The sequence below is a fragment of the Diplotaxodon limnothrissa genome, linkage group LG12, assembly GCF_057381915.1.
Source record: "Diplotaxodon limnothrissa isolate DT_005_m linkage group LG12, D_limnothrissa_male_GT1.1, whole genome shotgun sequence".
Taxonomy (NCBI): Eukaryota; Metazoa; Chordata; class Actinopteri; order Cichliformes; family Cichlidae; genus Diplotaxodon; species Diplotaxodon limnothrissa.
Genome location: NC_140607.1, coordinates 16,820,356 through 16,842,891, shown reverse-complemented (window position 1 = coordinate 16,842,891; position 22,536 = coordinate 16,820,356). Strand labels below are relative to the sequence as shown.

The window sequence follows — 22,536 nt, the reverse complement described above, 5'->3', positions numbered from 1 at the left end:
AAATTGTGACGTACAGCATTGCGACGTTTATATCTTGCGACGCAGTGGTTGGCTTGGTAACGGCAATTGACGACTTTCCCCCCTTAAGAATCTGTAAACAAAGCATTTGTTGTGTTCTGTTATAGAAAAACCAGAAAGCCTCGGAGACTATAACCTTTTCTGTGCGATGATTGAGTCGTCTTTAACTTCTTTAGGTGCGAAAGTTGTCCTCGTTGCATCCAGCGATGAAAATCACCCACCAGAAAACATTATCGACGGGTGAGTGCTAGTTTTTAAGCTGTGATTATCTCAGCAATTTTATCTTTGTCAATTTTCATATATTCATTTAAACAAAAGGAAACAAATTATGTGATTTTGCTACAAGCTGCTACTTAACGGCGCCTGAAGATGCAACTTAAAATTGCTTCTTTGCTAAGCTGTCTGTTGTGTTGACATAACACTGGTTCGTCCCTTCAAATTCAAAGTAAACTTTATTGTCATCTCTGCTAAATACAGTTCAGTATATAGAGACGAGACGACGAGGCTCTAGTTCCATACAGTGCAAAAGAACAACAAGAAATATATAAAGAGTAAGAATAAAAAGAATAAATATATATACACTTTGAGACTGAGGTAAGGGGAGTAAATATACACTTTGAGGTAAAAGGGTTAATAACAGTCTAAAATTTACAATTTAGATTTAAGGTGACTTTGAAGTGGTTTAAAATGACCATGATTCCTGAGAGTAGGATTCTCCATAGAGCAGCATCTGTATTTACAAAGGCAGTGGTATGTGGAGTCCGGTAGAGTCAGTTAGTGGTTTGTGTGGGTGTATTGGGTGGGGGGAGCTGGTAGTGAGTTCAGGAGTCTGATAGCTTGTGGGAAAAAGCTGTCTCTCAGTCTGGAGGATCGGGCCCCAATGCTGCGAAGCGTCTGCCGGATGGGAGGAGGGAAAAGAGTCCATGTGAGGGGTGTGACGGGTCACGCACGATGCAGGAGGTCTTACTGATGCAGCGTTTGTGAAAAATGTCCTGTAGCAGAGGGAGAGATGTTTCAATGATCTTTGCAGCTGCGTTGACGATCCGATGTAGCTGGCTGAGGTCACCGACTTTGCAGTTTCCAAACCACACGGGGATGCAGCTGGTCAGAACACTCTCTATTATGCCCCTGTAGAACATGGTGAGGGTGGGAGGAGGGAGGTTGGCCTGCTTCAGGCGTCTCGGGAAGTGGAGGCGCTGCTGGGCCTTTTTGGTGATGGAGGTGGTGTTGGCGGTCTAGGTGAGGTTGTCTGAGATGTGAACTCCCAGGAAATTGGTGCTGTTAACAGACTCGACTGTGGAACCGTGGATGCTGAGTGGTGTGTGAGTAGAGCGAGTCTTCCTGAAGTCGACGATCATATCCTTGGTTTTGTCCATATTTAGTGACAGGTTGTTTTCACTGCACCAGAACGCCAGCTACTGAACCGCATCTCTGTACTCTGACTCGTCGTTGCTGCTGATGGGTCCAACCACGGTTGTGTCGTCAGCGAACTTGATGATGTGGTTAGAGCTGTGTAGGGCGGTGCAGTCGTGTGTCAGGAGGGTGAACAACAGAGGGCTGAGAACATAGCCCTGAGGAGCTCCTGTGCTCAGCCTGATTGTGCTGGAGATGTTGTCGCCGATTCGGATGGACTGAGGCCTCTCTGACAGGAAATCTAGTATCCAGTTGCTGAGAGAGGTGCTCAGTCCCAACTTGCTGAGTTTGTCGAACAGTTTTTGGGGAATAATGCTGAATTATCTGAGTCTATGAACAGCATTCTGACATAGTTGTCTTTCTTGCCCAGGTGGGAGAGGTGAAGTGCAGTGGAAATGGCATCCTTGGTCGACCTGTTTGGCCAGTATGCAAACTGCAGCGGGTCCAGTGAGCAGGGGAGGTTGCTCTTCACATGCACCACGACAAGTTTCTCGAAGCACTTCAAAATGATGGGGTCAGGGCGATGGGACAGTAGTCATTCAGGCAGATTACAGAGGATTTCTTTGGCACCGGGATGATGGTGGTGGACTTGAAGCACGCTGGGATGATCATCTGACTCAGTGATGAGTAGAAGATGTCTGTGAAGACATCGGCCAGCTGATCAGTGCAGCCTCTCAGCACGTGACCTGGGATGTTGTCTGGTCCAGCAGCTTTCCGTGGGTTGACCTTGGTGAGAGATCTCCTCACATCGGCTGCAGGCAGAGAGATGTTCTGGTCGGTGGTGGGGGGCGTGGCTTTCTTTGCTTGTGTGTTGTTCAGGGCATCAAACCGTGCGTAGAACTTGTTCAGCTCCTTAGGAAGTGTGGCATCTCCATCACAGGTGCCTGTTGCAGGCTTGCACTGTGTGACGGCCTGAATGCCCTGCCATAAACTGTGAAAGTCCTTTGTGTTGTGGAAGTGGCTCTGGATCTTATGTGCATGTGCATGCTTTGCTTGTTGGATGGCGCGAGAGAAATTTGGGTGTCTTGAATTAGGGGCTTTATTTTTTGCTTGAATGAGTCACATGATTGTGCAAATGACTGGAAAAGCGGTAGGACTATTGCTTTAGCTAACATTTTTAATATTTCAAGAAAGTCTGGCTACATGGCAGCAAAATATGAAGGTTTTTTTGTGCAATATTGTATATCTACACAACAAAAGTTGATATCAAAATGTGATCTAAAAAGGTTTCATCAATGGTAAAATGTCATGATTTTCTGTCTTTCTTATCACTCAGAAACACTAAAACATTTTGGATGTCCACTGGGATGTTTCCTCAAGAGTTCATCATTCACTTCCCTGAACCTACAAACATTGGCACTGTGACAGTGGACAGCTACAATGGTATGGAGGCTGTGTGCACCTTAGGTCAAACATACATGTCCAGTTCTAAAAACGTTGGGTCCATGTGTAAAATTTGATGAACTGAATATAATAATTTGCAAATCTTATAAACCCATATTTTATTCACAATAGAACATAGAAAATTAAAGAATTTTAAGAAAAAATAATGGTTCATTTTTAATTCAGTCGTATCAGTACGTCCCAAAAAAATGTCAGGGCTGTGACTACACTGCGTAGTATCCCCTCTTCTTTTAAGAACAGTCTGTAAATGTCTGGAAACTGAGTGACCAGTTGCTGGACTTTTCTTGTCTGACATTCTAGCTGTTCAGTAGTCATGGGTCTTTGTTGTTTTTTTTGGGTTTTTTTAGTTCATGATGAGCCAAGTGTTTTGAACTATTGAAAAGTTAGGACTGCAGGAAGGCCAGTTCAGCACCTAGACTTGTCTATTATAAAGTCAAGCTGTCGTAATAAGTGCAGTATACAGTTTAACATTGTCTTGTTGAAACATGCACGGTCTTCCCTGAAAAAGACGTCATCTAGACAAGAGCATGTGTTGCTCTAAAACCTCTATATACTTTTGATCACTGATGTTGCCTTTCTAGATGTACAAGATGTGAGTTAAATAGGCGCTACCATACCATCAGAGAGGTTTTGAACTGAGTGCTGATAACAAAGCAGTTGATCCCTGTCCTCTAGTCTTGGGACTATGCAGTCTTTATGTCTTCCAAAAAAATTTTCCAAATACTTTTCCACCTTATCTCAGTCAATTTTAAATGAGCCTTGGCCCAGAGAAGGCGGCGGCATTTCTGGATTGTGTTCATGTATGGCATTTTCTTTGCGTGATAGAGCTTTAACCTAAGTTGAATGGATGGTACAGTGAATTGTGGTAACAGACAGTGATTTCTGGAGAGGTTCCTAAACTCATGCAGTGATTTCCATGGCATAATCATGCCTGTTTTTCAGTGCTGCCCGAGGGCCTAAAGATCAAGGGTATCCATGTATTTTTAGCCTGTATTTATTTGTCCCTTGCACACAGAGATTTCTTCAGATTTCCTGAATCTTTTAAACAGAGATATTCTTTTTATACCCAGTCATGTTACTGACCTGTTGCCAGTTAACCTGACTGGCTGCAAAATGTTCCCCTAGCTGTCTCTTTTTAGTATCACTTACTTTTCCAAGCTTTTGTTGGCTCCGTCCCCACTTTTTTTGAAATATATTTTTGCCATCAAATTCAAAATGACCTTATTTTTTTCTCAGTTTAAATATCTGTGTCCTTTTGTAAAAAAAATGAGGGTTTATGAGATTTGCAAATCAGTGTATGCATCTTTTATTTACATTTTACACAGCATTCCACAATCCCAGCTTTGTTTAAAATTGGGATTATATTTTGTGTGGATTGTATGCAGCCCTCTGAAGTAAACAGGCATTAAAATGATTTTATGTAGCACGGCTTGAAAACACTTTTTGTAGCCACGTAGTATTGCAGATTAGCTGCTCTTCAAGGGAATTATGAGCACCTTTCCCAAAGGTTTAGGTTATGCTTTTTAAAGTAATGTGTGGGATAACAAATTCTTAGTGGTGTTATTGTAGAAATTGACCTTTTCTTTTCAGCCAACTACAGGATATTTCCATTTATAATTTGCCGATATACGCATGAATCCATTCTTGTCATTGTTGTTTCCGCTCCTTCGGAGCCCCCAAAGTTTTAATCAGTACTGCACACTCAGGTGATGTGTTTTATCTCTCCACTGCTAATATTCAATACCAGGCAGCGGTATTGGTTGGGGGTTAGGGTTCTTTCTGATGACTCTTCCATGCAGACATAATCACCCCTTCATGAAACCTTCCAGCAGCTCATTTGCAGTCATGATGTTTCTGCAGTTTATTTGAAAAATTTCTTGGGCTTCCTGAGCTTTACGTGGCCTCAACAAGCCCCCCTTAAGTTCCTGTCACGATATGTCAATAAAACTGTAATTAAGTGGCTCAGAAAAAGGAAACTGATTAATCTGTCAAACACTGGACAGTAAATGACTGGGGGGTCATTTAAAGGAAGAGAAACGTCTCAAGGATGAGGTGTAACATTGTTCCATATTTAAAATGCTTATTGTTAAATATTGTTTTCTAGACATATCTATTTTCTTTAAAGTTTGTATCTATATCTCGTGTTGTTTCATGGTTTCTTTCCAATTTTTAATATCTTCTGCTGATTTCTTTCTAATTGTTTTGCAGTGAAGCACCTGAAAATAGAAAAAAACACCTCACAAAATGCTTCTCAGTTTGAGCCTGTTGCAGAGAAAGGTAATAAGGACATCCAGTCAAAGCACCATTCACAGTGTTTTTAACTGGTATTAACAAACTCTTTGCCTTGCAGAGTTTGAAAGTACAGAGGGACATCTTCAGTCAAATGCTATAACAGTAGGTTCAAATGGAAATGTAAAGTAAATGTAGAATGAATAAGTTTAATGAGAATTAATAAAGCCATGACTTGTCTTTATTTTTCTCTTTCAGCTAAATGGATGCAGTGCCACCCACCTTCGTTTCATCATCACCGCGGGATATGATCACTTTGTCTCAGTTCACAGAGTCAGTGTAAAAAATTAACACACATAATTAAAATTATTGTGTGTATAACATTTACGAGGTGTGATCATAAAGTTATGCGGCGAACCCATAAAAATCAAAAACCATACTTTATTTAAATTTGGCCTGACTTGAATTGAATTTTGGTTACACATTTGGTTTAGCCTAGAATGTACTCAGTTGGGAACCTGGATAGCTGGAGACCCAAGAGCTGAGTAGTTATTCCTGTTATACTTCTTTAACAAGTCTGTGTGGTCACAAGAATAAAAAAAACAAGGCAGACATTAAAACATCCAGACAGACCCTCTAACCATCTGATGACAAAATTTACGTCACTCGGACCCTAGCGGACTCGTGGATACAGAATGTATAAAGCAGAATTTATTTTTCAGCAGAGGTAGTGCGTTTGCAGTCTGGTGATGGCGAGCTCTGTTGTCAAGTATGTAGTACAGGCAGTCTGTAAGCCCCTCTTGCTTGTGTTGTTGTTGGTCAGTCAGCCAGCTGCGGAAAAGAGCAAAGTTCTAAAAACAGTGAAAAGTGTCCGCTGCACCGATTGTCTGTAGTTTTTGATCTTTGAAGTTTATTTCATGGTTTCTCCTGTTCCTGTTGAACTCCACCTTACCTATTCTAGCCCACCTCTGGTTATAGAACTCCACATTGACTGCTTGAGTGCTGGCTCAGATCCAGAAGTGCACAAAAAGATGACCTTGAAGTCATGGATACTGAAATTTGAAGTGAAATCAGGCATACTTTTTATTTTCATGGGCGTTGTGTAACGTTGTGAGCTCATCACATGTATAAAAATAATACACCCATTTTTTTTTTCATAAGCATATACAGTCAGGTCCATAAATATTTGGACAGAGATGACTTTATTCTGATTGTGATTGTGTACATTACCACAATGAATTTTAAATGAAAATACTCAGATGCAGTTGAAGTGCAGACTTTCAGCTTTAATTCATTGCTTAAAAATGTGAGCAGGGGCTCAAAAGTCGTTGGTCAAATTAAATAACTGAAAATAAAAGGTTCATTTCTAATACTTTGCTGACAATGACAGCTTGAAGTCTTAAACTCATGGACATCAGCAGATGCTGGGTTTCCTCCTTTTTAATACTGTGCCAGTCCTTTACTGCAGCAGCTTTCAGTTGCTGTTTGTTTGTGGGCCATTATCCACATCTCCATGTGGATAATGTGGATACCCTCAAATGAAGGTGGAGAGTCTCCACATTATATCCGTGTCCATTACAGAACTATAACTGGAATATGTTTCTGTAAACGGGTAAAAAAACAACACTTGTATCAGTGGCCAAATATATATGGACCTAACTGCATGACTTTGTGGTATTTCATTTTTAATTAAACAATAATAAAAACAAAACCATACACACACGCATTATTTGACATAGCTGGGGAACTATGAATCTTCCTGGGATACGTTTGATAGAGAAAACATTTGAATGCATTTTTAAGCCTGCCTTATGATTAGGACATTTGTGTCAATTCATTTTCACAGTTTTTGCTTATTTAATGTTATGGATTCACTAATGGGCCTTAGTTTAAATTCTCCATTCGACTGTTCCTGCCTATTTCACAAGCTGATAATAGGCAAAGCCTTGGAATAAAAGAGCCGGATGGTGATGAATGGTAGAATTACTTACAAAGGAAGTTTCTCTCTCTGTGTGAGAGATAGAATTAATTAAGTAATTTTGAGCAGCAGGGGCTTAAATTGGAATCCATACAGCCCGCCCACCACCCACCCCCATCCTCACGAACAGAATTTGACATTGCCACAGACATTTATAACCATGGGCAACCTTGCTGGGGGGTTGGGGGACCAGATGGTTTCCCAGCCAACGAGTGAGTGTCTAAAGACTCCAGGCCTGTTCACACAAAATATTCAAGCCACCTCTTCTACTTACTGTATATATCCTTTACACACACACAGTAACGCTTCCTCATAAACACTCATAAACCTATCTACCTCAGCTGCCATTTCAACATGTCGGTAGCGAAGGCTTCAGCAGTATGTGAGGACCCTTTGGGACTCCCTCCCCAATTACTTTTCTGACTGCACGAGGCTTGGGGATTTGCAGAGCCTGTGTTTGTTATAGCTTGGTCTGCATGCAGGCCCCTGAATAAACCAATAAAAATATGAAATAGTTGCCTGAATAACTGGCCTCCTGATAGTTTAGAGCAACTAATTGCTTAGGGGTATAGTTCGGATGGAGCACATTTGAGTATGTGAGTGTGTAATGAGTAATGAGGCCAAGGCAGAAACTGATACGGTGTTATTGACTCTTCTATTATTTACCAGTATGGAATATTTATTATATTTTTGAAAGTCAGGTTTGGACCGTGAAATGCAGTGCTTCAGAGTCATAGGAGTACATTTTTCCCTCCTCGGTAGTTCAGGTGTGAATTTTAATTCACATGTTTGCTTTAAAAATGTAACCAAAGAGCCTCGCTTTGCATGTTGAACAGGTCTGAAAAAGCTCCTCTGTGTTATTAATGAATTCAGGCCCTTTTGTGCTTGACTATCAGCCGATCAGAAGAAACACAGCAGGATATGAGTGCATTATTATCATGTCACTGCAGGGTAGGGCTAAATTATCACCCAGTCTACTGATGGCTGTCTAACTGCTGTTCAGTCATACTCAGACATCTGCTAGACCAGAACTCTGTATGTTCAGCTGAGTCTATAAAAAGAGATCGGATCCTCCCTGAAAACCCCTGTTCAGTAGATGATACAGCTGACAGAGGTCGATATTTGTAAAATTATTAAAAGCCCACAATAAATATGTATGCATGCAATATATTTTTCAGTTAATTATCAGTTAAAACACATTAAAATGGCTACGTTTCAAAATCACAGGAAAAACATTGCATTTTTGTTATTGCAATTGTGTAAATATAGTTGATGTTTTGTATGTGGTTATTTTGAGGAAGAAATCCGCCACCCACCCCAGCTCTGTTATTTTCTTTCACCAGCGACTCTGAGTTTCTTGTTATCTCTTCAGTGTGGTCCTCCATTCACGTTGGTGACGAAGCCACGCGCACTGACAATGGGCCTTAATTTGATTTCAGTTCTGATTTGGTCTCATCAGCTCATTTATGACAGAAGCTGAGACACAACGAGCTGTTGTGAAAGGAAGGAAGTGGTATCAAAAGGCCGAAATTAGCTGATTAGATGGGAGAGGGAAACAATCTTCCTATTATTTAAGTCCAACAGGAATGGAGAATGATAGTGAAGAACTGACACTCATATTTATTTACGAGTTTAATTCTAGCAATTGCTCATCAAATCCACCCTTATGCAATTCAGTTGAGAAACATATTAAAAGATAGTTGTAGTAATGATTAAAAACAGGCATAATGGGAATTGGTGCTGCTTCTTTGGGAGATGGAGAAAGCTCTTTAATCTGTTTTCTGGCAAAATTAGTCTCACTAAACCGGTTTCCAAAGAAGCAGCCAGTGTGTGTATAACAAAGAAAGAAAGAAAAAATCCAGCTCACATCTGATGTAATGTGCTGTCGTGATGCAAACCAGAATGCAGTATTGGGCCTCTCTGCAACTCCTACTGACCTTGCAGTGGCTGTCCCTTACCCCTACACCAGCCTGGGGGTGTGAAAAAGCTTTTGTACACTATGCTGATCCACCTGTCTCCATGCTGTCAGGCTGAGAAAAAGAAGAGCTGTCAGATACAGGGCTAGCCACTGAAAGCACCTAGCGAGCATAGTACTCCTCAGACATCTCAACCATGCTTATTGAGTGGCTCCTCAGTGCCTTTGCTACGTAGCAGGGCTTCATAAATTACTGTCAAAAACCAGAATCATATTTAAAGCATGGATTTTCAGCCTAAACTATAGATGTGTTACATAATAAATATTGGGGCAGTGGGACCTCTGCTTCATATTTAAAGCGTTAATTTAACCCTTTAAACCCAAGAAAACCCACAGGTTTTTGTGACCTTATGAGACTTCTACATTATTAATGTATCAGATTAAAAGTTCCAGAGATGGTGGATCAATGCTTGTAAGCGCGGGAACAGGAAGAAAACCTCTATTTACTGGCCATGATCTTCAGACATGAATATGGACACAATTCTGTAATAGAAAATTACTACAAGGACAAAGAGCAATTCCAGAAACCATCATCAATGAGCACAATTGTGGCTTCATCCAGAAATGCGAGTTTAAACTCTTCCATGGTGCCAGCCAGACAACATCTGTGAGACAGCGCTAAACCTTTCTGCATGTATTACAACAGCATGGCTCCATAGTAAAAGAATACAGGGGCTAAATTAGCCTGTCTACAAACCAGACAGTCAGCCACTAAAAACATTTGGTGCATTATGGAATAAAAGCCAATAAACCAGGCTCCCAAACTGTTGAGCAAGGAAATTCATTGATCTAAAGCCTAAATGGAAAAACCCTGTGCTTTCAACACTACATCAGTTTGCCTCCTCAGTTTCCAAATAGAAACAGCTTAGACAAAAGCACTGGAGTGCTGAACTTTTCTAGACATTACACAGCAAAAAAGCACGAGAAAACGCAGTCAGACTGAAGATTAAACAGTCTTTTACCTGCAAGGTCCTAATGCTTCTACGTGAGAATCAGGCAGGTAGTATATGTCTGTTAAAGTCAAAGGAAGTATGCTTTTTCTCCTGCATGCTCTATCCAGCTGTCACCCTTGCCTAAACCAAGGGCGTGTCTTCATGTCTGCTACATTTGAAAAAGGGCAACTCAGAACAATGATCAGACCTGATTCTCCCAACGTTTTAGTTTAGTTTAGTTCAGTTGAAAATATTGCCGTTCTGTTTTTATTTCAATTTCACAGCATTGGAAACACTGAAATATCTTTGTAGAAGCAAAAGTCAATTTTGAATAATCTTGATTTCAAAATAGAGCACAAGAATTTTGTCAAAATTACAAGTTGTGATGCACAAAAGGCAACCATTTGCAACATGTTTGATTTTCTTTGCTAATCAGCTATGTTCATACTAACCCAGGATGAGTTAGTAAAGATTTTTGTCCATGATATGCAAGTTGCTCTTTGGCTGATTGATTTATTTTTGAAAATGGGGTTTCAAGCATCTTCTTAAAACCATTATCATAGCTGCAATGTCCACCATCCTTTTGTTACTTTCCTTGTTTCACCAGTTTCTGTGCCTAGGCTTAGAGTAAGTAAGTAAGTACTTTGTATTGAGTGCCTACTGGTTACAGCCACCCAGCTTAGATTCCACTTAGTCTGTCTGCCTCCAAATCTTTCCTGACCTGCAGGTAGAATCATATATTCTGCCTCACTGTCTGTCTATGTTAGTGTTGAGCTTGGTGGAATAGTTAAACTTTTGCTTCACAAACTACTTTGCCCTTGTGGGAAGTGGAATAGCTCCAGAATATTAGAGCCAAATGGCTGGGACTGTAGCTAGGAAGGATTGTTTGCCTCCAGTGGGAGCATCGCCAGCTTACTTTTTCGCAAAGTTAGATGAACGGTTTAGATAGACATTACTGGAAAATCGCCCTTTTTTAAACTTCTAAAATATTTGCTTTTATTGTAGATTATCCAGCTCCCTTCAATCTGTCTCCTTCTCACAGAGCACAAAATAGATGCCAACGTTTACACTTGGTGTCTGTTAGAGGTCTATATTGTACTTCATTAAGTTCTGGAAAAATATGGGTGGGGTGCGGGCTGAGATGCCACTGGAGATCATCCATTGGATCTTTAAGGTGTAGTAATTTGCCGTGCATGTGGCTGCCACATATGAGGTAATGTTGTAGGTCTCTTACCTGTTTCCTAACAGGAAACTCCCAAGGCCTAACAAAAAGCAGCTTTTAACTAAAGGAACAGGAGCCCTCATCACTGCTTCCTTTGGCCCACAAAAATACCCTCAGCAAATGAGAAGACCAGATAAGCAGCGGCTGAAAATAATGAAGAACAGACACACATACACAGTCCTTCTTTTATCAGAGAGATGCACAGTGAACATTTTAAATCCCTGCTTGTGTTTGTAGAATTGGTTGTAGTAAACAAATTTGAACAATTACATTTAAAAATACATATGTGTTCAGTGGACTAATGTATACATGATAACAGGACTCTGACTTCTTTTCAGTAATGTTTATCAGTGTAAATTTGCTAATCGCGCAAGTGAACTTTAAAGAGCTAGATGTATTAGTGCCACTGTTGTCTGTTTGTATATAGACCTCTCATTATACTGCAGAAGACTCACAATGCATGGCAGCTTAACATGACTTCATTATGTATTTTGTGGATTTCTTTTGTTACACCGGTGTCTCTAGAAAATAGCCACGATTTATAATTGTGTATAGTTTTTGAAATGACTAATAAAAAATGCTTAAACTACATTCCATGCTCAATCCCATTACGAATACAACATGTGGGAGCATAACAGTGAGATGGATTAATTAAGCAAATTAAAAGGAAGAAGCCCAGACTCACAGTAGATGATATCTTTGTCATTTGGTCATGCTGGGAGAGACAGATGTTAAGCAGCTACCATGCTTATTGTGCATTGCCATCAGACATTAATCATGAAGGAAATAAGTCAGCTGAACATTAAGTGATCCTGTTAGACAGAAAAACAAACAATTCCCCCCCGAATATTAAATAATTTAGGATTTACTTTTAAACAAGTGATAACACTGTCATCACCAAAAGCTATTCCGTCAAATAACTCTTTAAGCACACTAATTAGCAGTGAATGAACTCCAGTTGGGACGTTGCCTGAGACACAGAGACAGATAATTTTCTACGGCTGAAAAAAGCAGTCAGTTTTCAAATCTCTGTGGCAATAACATCGTCATAAGTTTGTAACCCTGAGCTGTAGGCGACATCCATGCTTAGCTCTGTCCGGCTCTCCAGTTCTGCTGTCAGCTCCTTCAGGATCCTTTCCAGGTCGTGGTTCTTCCTGTGCATCTGCAGGTAGTTGATCTGGAGCTGTTTCTGATACCTTATAACTCTGTCTTTCTCCTTGTTCCACGTCTGCCTCTCCTGTTCAAAGCTGCTGGCTAGCCTCTTTTGAGCATTCTTCTCCTCCCGTAGCTGCTGCTTAAGTCTGTCCACCTCTCTTTGGAGGGATTCTGTGGAGGTGTGCTCATTGTTCTCTCCCTCTCGCCCCTGGTCTGTGGATTCTGAACCTTGGCTTTCTGTCTGAGACGGGGAATGGGTTCTGACTTGCAAACTGTGCTGCAGCCTTTGCTCTTTGGCAGTGACTAGATCCTGTTTCATTCCTTGAATGTCTTTCTCCAGTTTGCCCACTTTCTCCCTCAGAAGATCTGCCTCATTCTTTTTGCGCTGGAGTTCATTTTGGCACACCTGAATTAAAAACGGAAAATGGTCAGAACCTAGGCAGCAATTATAAGACTGTTGTGAGGGATGTAACAGGCTCTAATTATACAAAGTGCCAAATAAGCTCACTTTTTAGGACTGTAATTAAGTGTGCTAAAACATGGAAATTGAAAACACTTTACTCAACATGCGGCAGTCAAATATAGCACATGATTGCAGGGATCCTTCCAAGCTATTGTCATATGAGCATTGTGTGAGCATTTTATGCACATGTCCGTGTCTCATCTCTGCAGTGGTGTAAACTGCAATCAGCAGACTAACCTCAATGTCTATGGTGCGGGAGTGAAGACTGTCCTCGTGGTTTTTGTTCTGTTTCTCCAGAATCTCCATTTTTGCTGTTTTTTCCTTCAGCAATGCCCTGAGGCCGACTATCTCATTCAGCTTGTGGCTGACATCCGCTTGACACTCTCTTAGCTGCTGCTTCAACAGTGAGATCTCTCCTGTCTTTTGGCACACCTACATTCAGACAAAAGACAATTATGAAGATGAAACTGTGAATTATCCTCTGTAAAGTAGGCAGTTAGCCTCATGCTGTTTTAATATTGAATTGCCCCTTAATGTGTCTTTTTGTGGGTGTATTTGCCTCAAGATAGCATATACCCACAGCATTACGGATTCAACTGTAAATTTTGTTTTACAATTAGTCTTATAAAAATCTATAAAATTAGCACAGAAACCGTGAAAAAAAACATTAATACATTTCTCTGCCAGGAATGATTGTACGCATGAAAAGCAACACTTTCACGTGCCAAAGATTAACTGTAAAATAGATAGTTAATAAATAAGCTAATAAAATTCTGGACTCCTTGTAGCTATTTTTTTCCTTCACCTTAAATTGTTAAAGGCTTGTGTTCAAGAGCTGTGTTCTCTAAGCTTAGTTTATCAGAACAGATTCTTGCTGCTGATAAATGTTAGTGAGGGGTCTGGCGAGACTAAATCAGATTAGTGCAGCAACCAAACAATGAGGTGAAAGGTGCTGAAAAGCTTCTTGGAGTTGGAGTTGAAGGGAGCTGCAGAGTTGGTGATAATTCCCTTGGCAGCCTCTTTGATTGTATATATAGATCATATATATAGAAAATCAATCAGCATTTCTCCCAAATTCTTAGGAGTTAAGTTTGCAGCTACTCACAATATAAACGTATCAATATGCACTACACTGAATGCAGTGCAAGTGGCTTTCAGTTCAATTCAAGTCAATTCTTATAAGTGATAATGAAAAAGCATAAAACATAGAAGATATTCAAATGTTTTCTCTGGTGATGGAAGGATAGCTGGTATCCCACTTCAGCTCTATATTGTATTACACTGTTTTTCATGCTACAAGCTTTCATGTCTAACTTACAGTATATCACATATATAACCCATGACTTACCTCCCACTGAGTTTCCTCGAGGGTTGGAGCTAGCTGTGTGCTCTCTGCCTCATAAGCCTTTAGTCTGAGCTCAATAAGCTCCTTCTCCCGAGTTAGCTTAGAGAAGTCTTCCTGAAGCCTTTCCTTCTCTGCCTGCATGAGAATTTATTTTTCCTTTCAATTATTCAAGTGGTCAAGTGTTACATGAAATATGGTTGGTAGGATAAAGATGACCCAGGAATACGTGGTTTTAAATAAAGGCAGACGAGGGCTGACCTGGAGCTGGCTGACTTGCAGCTGGAGTGCTTGCTGTGTTTTTGCAGCCATTTGGGACGCTTGGCGTAGCTTTGTGGAGCATCGCTGCTTCAGCCCTTCCATCTCTTCAGCACAGTACCTTTGTCTTTCCTCAAACAGCTGGCAGGTGTCTGTTTCCTTCTCCTCAAAACTCACCTGTTGCAAAGTGAAAGGCCTAATTACTAAGGAGTGTTCATTTTCATCGTGATTAAGAGCACATGCTGGTTTTTATTTTTTATTAACCTCTACTTTTTGTTCACGTGACAGTTCTGTACCTGCAGCTCCTGTAGTTCACTTTCTCTCTCCAGCAGCTTTTGTTCCAAGCGTTCAATCAGTGACTCATCTGTAGTTATGGGAGTCCGAATCCCACCTGCAGTCTCAGAGAGAGCGCTTGGCTCATTTGCAGAGAGTGGGGAGCCGGCGTCCTCATTAGCCTTAGATACCAACCCACTGCTGTTTAAATCAGCACCGTAACTACAGTCAAGGTTAGCGCTATTCCCGTTGACCCATGGAGAGAAATTGGGTTGTACTCCCTCGCTGAGGCTATTTGCAGGAGCGGAGCTGCCATCGCTGTGACTGACAGGGCCTGTGGAAGCACTTAGGCTGCCGCTGGTGCTGTGGGTGGGAAGGCTAGACATGGAGTTGCGTCCAGAGTCGGACAGAGTGCCTGAGGGGAAAGAGATAACATCGGGTACGTTCGTTTAATTTTTCATTCAACCCAAGCAAAATGTATTTTAAAGCATCAATCCATGCGTGAAATATAGACGAAAACCTGAAGTGTCCCGCTTGTCTCTAATATTTGGATTGCTTGCTTTCTTCAGAGGACAAAGGATGTGGTCCAGGCTGTTGTGGCCTGTCTCTGTGGATGAAGTCCTTGTGGGATTTACGCACTTGAAGGCAGTGGAACGGACCGATGACTTCTCAGCAGAAGTCTAGAAGAGTGAAATGGCACACAGTCAGGGCTCTTCTTCCCTACTTTTGTATTTATATTCACTGGGTTCCTCTTAGTTAACATCACAGCCAAAAGCAAGTCCTTTTTCACAGAAGTATAAAGGGCTGAGGATGAGTCACATTCTTAAACTTAAAAATCATAATGACTGGCTTTACATAGATAAATATTGTCACATGCTGGAAGTCCGTACAAATGAAAGGGATAGATTTTTTTTGTGTCTGTCTTTTCATATTAGAAATAGAACCACTGAAGCGTGCAGAATTGCTTCTCTACAAACTGCCGGTATTAAAAGACACACAGCAGTAGTTGCAAGTAAAATTCACCAGACTGTCAAAAAAGGGAAAACTCATTTCAAAGATGAACTTATACTCCACATGCCCCATCTGGGCTGTCCAAGAATGTCACAAGCAGTGCCATACCTTCGCTTCTTTCTGTCCTCTTTTCCTTCCTTCTGCATCCCATATCTCTCCTCCATGTGCTGTCTGAGGGAAGATGAATAGCCCTTTTCAGTGATATTAATAATATGAGCTATTGCTGAAGTGTAAGAGGTAAAGCTTGTGAACTCAGCATTCTTTCACACTGACTTCATGGCTGGGATGCCTTTCCTTATGTTTTTTTCTTTCTATCTCTCAAATTCTCTTTGGCCCTTGATCCCTCGCTTTATTTTTTATTTTTCCTTAGTCTGTGCTGTCTACTTAAATCCCACCCTTCCTCCTCCTCAAGGTAGCCAAGCCCCGTTCATGAGGCCTAAAAACCTATAGAAGACGATGCTGTTTGCTTTGGTATTCTTGGCACAGAGAAGACTTTTCTGAAAAGATCAAGGCACCCTTAGGTCATTAATCTGGGAGGGAGTGATTAATAAGCTGGGAAGGTCCTACACAGGTTATGAGGAATAGCTGCTACTTATTAAACTACCTGCTGTGCATGTTTTATCCTCCACTTCGCTGTGAGGTTGTTAAAGTCTATTTCAGCTACTCAGCATGACTTCTTAATGGTTGTCAGGATAACCATAGCAACTGTTCCAGTTAAGGAAAGCACAGTGAAGCTACATTTTTTATAAGGGCATGAAAATACAGTACATCATGATCTCAATTAATATCTAAATGTATTACTTTAAACTTATTTGCTTGATGTTGTGGGTTGTCAAAGATGAACGCAGCAGCATCTAGGATTGGAAACTAAAGACATATGAAACTGTGTTAGAGTTTAATTCTTTTTTATGATGGCCAACAGCAAGGGGGTCTCTTTTTGAGAAACAAAAGCAGACTGGGCAAAAGTCAAATCCAGTCTTTGCTTGTGACGTTGCCTGCTTGGACTTGATAAACCATAGACTGACATCACAATGGCTCCATACATCTTCCACACAGGAGCCTATGACATATACAGTCATGTATAAAATTAAGTTTTTCACATTACTCTATGCAGTCTACGTAAACCCTTACTGCTTCTGTAGGAATTATGAGAGTAATTAGCAGTCAGGTGATGCTAATGAAATATACTCTGTTAATTTACCATCAGCTCAAGTGTGGGTGCCTCTATAAAAGCAGAATTTTTAGTGTAAATGCTCCAGAACAGCAAGTATCAGCAATGATCTCAGTAAAACTATTTTTGTTGCCCATCTTTATGGTTATATGGTCTATGGATATAAGGCCACAATCTGAAGTCTGTCATTATACAGTGAGAAAGATTATTTACAAGTGCAAAACATTCAGGACAACTGTTGGTCGTAACAGGGCGGAGGAGGAGGAACAGGAGAGGATCTTCCACCTCCAGGTCAAAATGTTTGGCCATAATGCACAGCATTATGTTTGTTGAAAACAGAACACAACATTTCAGCCCAAACACCTCATAAGATCTGTTAAACACAGTGGTGGAGGGCTCATTATTAGGGCTTCTTTCTTTTGTTCTTTTTCTTCAGTAATTGAGGGCATGCAACAGGAAAATGACCCCAAGCACGGCAGCAACTTTTCAACAGAATGGCTGAAAAAGAAAAGAAGTCCAGACCTCAACCTAATTGAAATGCTGTGACGGGACCTTAAGAGAACTGTGCATAAACGAATGAGCTGAAGCAATGTTGAAAAGCAGAGTGGACCAGAAATCCTCCACAACAAGTGGAAAATGATTACTTCAAGTTGTTGCTGTTAAAGGTCTTTCTACAAGCTACTGAGTCGCAGTTTACCCCGTTTTTCCATGGACTGCATAGAGTCCTGTGAAAACTTTCTTTTTCACCTGACTGTGAAAAAGAACTCAGCTAGCAACCAGTTAGCGTCATGCTGGAGGGAGCTGCCAGCCTGACTGTGTCTGATGTATAAACTGTATAAAAGAATGAGATAGCTGCTGTAATTTCAATTAAGTGGATTGTGGGCAGTGGCTGTGAAGCCTGTGGGCACCATCGTCTTGGATATATTGATCACCTTGGATTAGAGGATGGAGCCGAAGAGGAAAGATGGTCGAATCTGACTGAAAATCAATCATTACAGTAGCCAAGCTCTGCTTTATTCTTTATAATAAACAATGCAAGACCTATAACATGAAGCTAGTCAAGGAAACCATACATCTATTAGAAAAAGGTTAACAGAGGTAATAAATTACCGTAAGCTAAATTCTACATCAGGTTCTTTTTGCCACCTGCTGGCCATATGAAAAATGCAAGCCCAAGGGACATCTTTCCCTAAATTAGCCCCACCTTTCATAAACATGGGCTATACCTGCTACTTTATTTACAGTTTTTTTGTTGTTTTTGTAGCCTTGAGCACTAACTTGTAGGCGTCTGATTGCCTAGCAACAGCTGTAATGAGAAACAGCTGGAATAAATCGGTTAATTTTTTTGTGCTTAACCTTTTAAATCTTGTCTTATATTCTAAGAATAACACGATTAAGCATGGAGGAAGAAAACAACAACAACACCAGGCTCACCTTCTCAGTCACATTTCCAGACATGAGCAGCAGTTTTGGTTGCATCTGCCCATCAGATTTCCCATTTCTGTTTACCTGTCCCTCCGCTGATCTCTCTCTGTGGTGCGTTGACCTTGGTTTATTGCTTATCTTGTGTGAAACAAAATAAATCTGTTACCCCAAAGCACCGTTGCATGTTGTAATTTTTTCATTCTCACATGCCATCAAAAAACACGTCATCTCACCTTAATATAAAAAAAATCTTCGCTTCTTCCAGACCTTGAGTGGGAGAGGCCTTTGGAGGGATGAGTGGAGGATGAGGAGCCCTGAGTGAAGCCGCACTTCAGTAACCCGTCAAGGTTGCAACCTCCACTCTTTCTGTGGCTGCTTGTTCCCTCCTTTAACCTGTGCTGAGATGCCTTGCAGTGTTTGCTGCCGAGGCTGTTGTCATTGAGGACACTGCTGACGCTACCCATGGTCCTGTAGGCAAGCGCACGGGCGAGATGCAGCTAAAGTCTAAATGGTGAGGTTACACTGAAGTAAGGGAAAGGTACATCTCGTGACCCCACGGAGGTTCTGTCAGTGGCTTCATCTGTGAAACAAGAAAAGGATAAACATAAAGGATGCACAGTATCATTAAACAGAAGATTTTTGTTCCATGGAAAGGATACAGCCTTATTTTAGTTTACTCAACTCATAGTTTACTTTTGATGCGTATCACTGTTGTTTAATTGTTGTTCAGTCTATTGTGCAGTGTTGAAGCAGGTGTTTAAATTTGCAAAGCAAACAAAGTGAAAAAAAGTGTCTATCTTGGCACTCTGCCTGGCTGTGTATGTTTAGATTTATGACTCAGCTGTTAAATTTGACAAATAACCCTTTGGGTGCCCTTCCTCTAAACAAACTGGCAATTAGACTACTTACTGCCTTCTCAACAATTGGCTGGCGCTGCCATCTGAATATCATTTTCTATTTGCTATTGTTTTGGAACATATTACAGATAGACCGGCAGAAATTATGAAATAAAGATTAAGTGCACAGAACCTGTGTGAATTTATGTAGTTAATATTTTTAATTACAGTCTACAAGGACATTTATTTGCACAGTCACACGTAATGAGTGTGACTGTGCAGTTGTCTTCATTTTCCTCGCCTTCTTTCAAAGATAACCAGACCCCAGATGTTGCTATCATGCTCTCTAACCCACAAGGGAAAAGTCCCCTCGGCAGCAGATAAAGGGCTCCTAGAACCACATGGTCCTGAGCTTTTAAGCATTTAATAATGGCCACAGCAACAAAGCCTGTGACTAACGACCTCCTATAAGTTATATATATCTAAGCTATTGCATTTGGCTTGAGTTTAATTCATAATTTATGGTTGCCCTCCAGTGTTTGTAAGGAAACTAACTCTCATTGTACTGTTTCTGAGATGCCTCATAGGGAGTGCTGATCAAGGCTGGGACTTTTTATTCAACCCTAAAACAAAAGTAAGGGAATTAAGACATTTAAAAAAATGTTTTTAAAATCAACAAGACACCAACTGACATAGAGTGGCATTCATACAGAAGAATAAAAGTATATTGGGCTTTTAGCAGAAAAGAAATATTTTTTGATCAGTATAGATGAATACAAGAAAGGAAAGCACACCCAGAAATACACAAAGACCACTAATAATAAGAGACATCTTCAGCACTGCTTCAGTTTTGATTCTCAGTTTTGTTCAGGATAAAATTCTAAGTATATTCTACAAACTAAACATGTACTGAAAATGTTGAATAATGGCTAATGATGGTAAATTCGTACTCGCAAGAGTCTAAAGCGAGGCAGTCCTGTGCACCACTGTAGTAAAGAGTCTCTGACATGCCTGTGTCTGCTGCTGTTTTATTGTCCCTGAATGACTGCTGCTAAATCTAAACTCTAGCCTTCACCATCACTCTCAGATATTAGCATCTACCGCTGACATGGGACTGATGTAATGAACAATAGATTTTACTTACTGCCAGGTCAAACTAAACATCCATCTCTAGCAAGGCCGCTGCAGAGTCATCTATCCAGTCACCGAAGAAAACAAAAAAGCAGACATGTGTACGTCTCTGTGCGCGCGGGTGTGTGCATGTGTGTGTGTGTATGAACGAACAAGCAGCAAATGCAAACACTATCACCACGGCCAGGGTCTGCTAACTGTTTGTGAAGGGGGTGGATCTTCCTGCTTTTCTTTTCAGCCTGTAACCGGCTTTGCATCATAACTGACATGTAAATTCAAGTGTGTGTATGTGTGTTGTTGGACCTCCCACTCCTCTCAGGGGATCCAGTGTACAACATGTGCTCCATAGAACTGGCGTGTGCCGCTCAAGTGATTAACTCTCAGCCTTCACAAAAGATCTTTTACACTCCCCCCCTTCACAGTGCACCTCCCTCCACTCTGCACAATCACCCGCAGACACCCTGTTTGTGCATCCACTAACTGTGTTATGCCCATTCATCCTTCCCTCTCTCCTTTTTTTCCATCAGTCCCTCCCTCATCCATCCGTCCCACTTGGTGCCCTGCACCCACCCTGAATAAACAACAGTTCATCTTAAGGAGAAAAAAAGGCGCTCGCCCTCTGTCTTTTGGCTCTTTGTCTGTTGAAGTGTGCCTTCTTTGTGTGGACTCTTCTGTGCCAGTTGATGTATTCTCTCCAAACAGCCCAGGACCATATTTGACTGTTAAATAAATGACTAGTCCTCAAAATAAGAGCGCTGGAGAGCATCGGTTTTAGAGCGATTTACCACCATTCTGCCTTTATGCTGTTTATTCAGGCATACACCCACAGACCCACTCTTTCACACACAACTTTGCGTGTCAACACAAATTGCACACACTCTCACAGTGTCATTGCTGGAGTCCAGCTCTCTCTAAGGCAGTAAAGCATTCAGCATCCGACAGAGCCCAGACTGTTGACAAAAACCCTTGTGGATGAAATACAATCAAGCCCGGCAACAGGAAAATATACTAGGCACTGTGATCCACATAACAAAAAACAACAACAAGGGAGAAGATATGGCCTTTCTCTGCAACTGACAAAACAAGTTTAAATCTTACAACCCATTTTTGTCACAAGTAAACATATACTTTGTGTTAATGTGAGGAAGCAGAGTGCTTTGCCATGCATCTAGACAGAACACAGCAGATTTACTGATACTGATAATGTGAAACAAAAATCAATGTGACAAAAATCACTTGTTTAAAATTGAACTAATAGCGTGCTGTGCAAAGAAGCAAAGCTCTATACTATGGGCTCTGGATGTGCAGACAGAATTGCAGAAAAGTGAGTCATATTGCATCATACTGTCTGAAACCTTTCACCATAAAGTGTTTTCACAGTCTTTTTGCTCTTTATGTAATAATATACAATATTTCTGTTGATGTGCCATAATTTTTTTCAGCGAGGCTATTCACTCATGCTTTCAGCTGGCTGCCATTGTTCCTCAGTTAGTCGTGTTCAGACCCTGAAGCCTGCTTTCTGAACAATGATCCTGACATTTTACTTTTGTTACTACTGACATGGTACTCAGAACTGATCAATTTCACGTCTGTTTGACGCAAATATAGCAATTTGAAAATCTTTTCATTGCCCCTTCATTCGAAAAATTTAATAAGCAATGTAAACAGTTGATTCCACAGCCTTTGAGGGGAAAGCGTGATTTAAGACCTCTGGTGTGTTGGGACTGGGGAGAGTGAGTGTGTGTGGATGCATGCAGATATCTAATCACATATCTGACTGCCTGCATGTTTTTCAGTGTCTGCACAAAAGAGTGTTGTGCACTCGCTTATTGTGTATGTCTCTGTGTGCAGGCAGGGGATGATGTGTGTGTGTGAGCGTGGGCGCTGTGTCATCTAACCCCAGCTGACCTGCTTGACACAAAGCCCTACCCCGCACAGGACCAGCTGACACTACACACCCCTATTCCCCACCCCCCACTCCTCCACCCGAAAACACACTCACACATACATACACACACACACACACACTCACAGAGCATAGCCAATCCATTAGCCCAGCCAATGGCAGGCAGCAGTAAGTGTGTTATAAACATCCAGGATTTATACCTGTCTCACAATGACCATGAAACTCTCCTCTGTTCTCACTGTACCTCTACACTGCCACTGTGCCAGATGGCATCTTTTTAATTCTCACTCTTTTTATGGTAATTTCTAACAGATGCATGGCTAATCTCTCCGGTTCACTATATGTTTTTTTAGGTCATTCTTGGGCAGCTTATTCTTCTTTGTTCTCTGGTGCA

General features: G+C 41.0%; 2 protein-coding genes across 4 annotated transcripts; one reads left to right on the top strand and one right to left on the bottom strand.

The window, feature by feature from the left end:
• The first annotated feature begins 86 nt into the window (after window positions 1-86).
• On the top strand, window positions 87-5,415 carry hspb11 (heat shock protein, alpha-crystallin-related, b11). Its single transcript, XM_085368122.1, has 5 exons — window positions 87-258; window positions 2,708-2,814; window positions 5,044-5,112; window positions 5,186-5,229; window positions 5,323-5,415. The coding sequence occupies exons 1-5, from the start codon at window positions 167-169 to the stop codon at window positions 5,413-5,415; spliced, it is 405 nt and encodes a 134-aa protein (XP_085224248.1). The 5' UTR covers window positions 87-166.
• Window positions 5,416-12,192: 6,777 nt separating this feature from the next.
• Window positions 12,193-18,733, bottom strand: lzts1 (leucine zipper, putative tumor suppressor 1). Of its 3 annotated transcripts, XM_085368119.1 has the most exons (9): window positions 18,503-18,733; window positions 18,279-18,407; window positions 15,782-15,844; window positions 15,183-15,342; window positions 14,686-15,077; window positions 14,393-14,566; window positions 14,138-14,269; window positions 13,027-13,221; window positions 12,193-12,732 (listed from the first exon to the last, which is right to left on the bottom strand). In XM_085368119.1, exons 1-9 carry the CDS (start codon window positions 18,731-18,733, stop codon window positions 12,193-12,195), a joined length of 2,016 nt encoding a protein of 671 aa, XP_085224245.1. The 3 variants fall into 3 exon arrangements, with proteins under 3 accessions (XP_085224245.1, XP_085224246.1, XP_085224247.1); XM_085368120.1 differs by lacking the exon at window positions 15,782-15,844 and having other exon boundaries at window positions 15,177-15,342; XM_085368121.1 differs by lacking the exon at window positions 15,782-15,844.
• Between the last annotated feature and the right edge of the window lie 3,803 nt (window positions 18,734-22,536).

Bases quoted from the DNA above. Each gene is read 5' to 3' on its own strand.
- lzts1 (XM_085368119.1), bottom strand. From the start codon at position 18,733: ATGGGTAGCGTCAGCAGTGTCCTCAATGACAACAGCCTCGGCAGCAAA. The intron at 18,408-18,502 runs GTGAGATGACGT...GTTTCACACAAG, and splicing joins AAGATTTTTTTTATATTAAG to ATAAGCAATAAACCAAGGTC. The intron at 14,567-14,685 runs GTACAGAACTGT...ACTTTGCAACAG, and splicing joins GTGAACTACAGGAGCTGCAG to GTGAGTTTTGAGGAGAAGGA.
- hspb11 (XM_085368122.1), top strand. From the start codon at position 167: ATGATTGAGTCGTCTTTAACTTCTTTAGGTGCGAAAGTTGTCCTCGTT. The intron at 5,113-5,185 runs GTAATAAGGACA...TTTGCCTTGCAG, and splicing joins TGAGCCTGTTGCAGAGAAAG to AGTTTGAAAGTACAGAGGGA. The intron at 5,230-5,322 runs GTAGGTTCAAAT...TTTCTCTTTCAG, and splicing joins TTCAGTCAAATGCTATAACA to CTAAATGGATGCAGTGCCAC.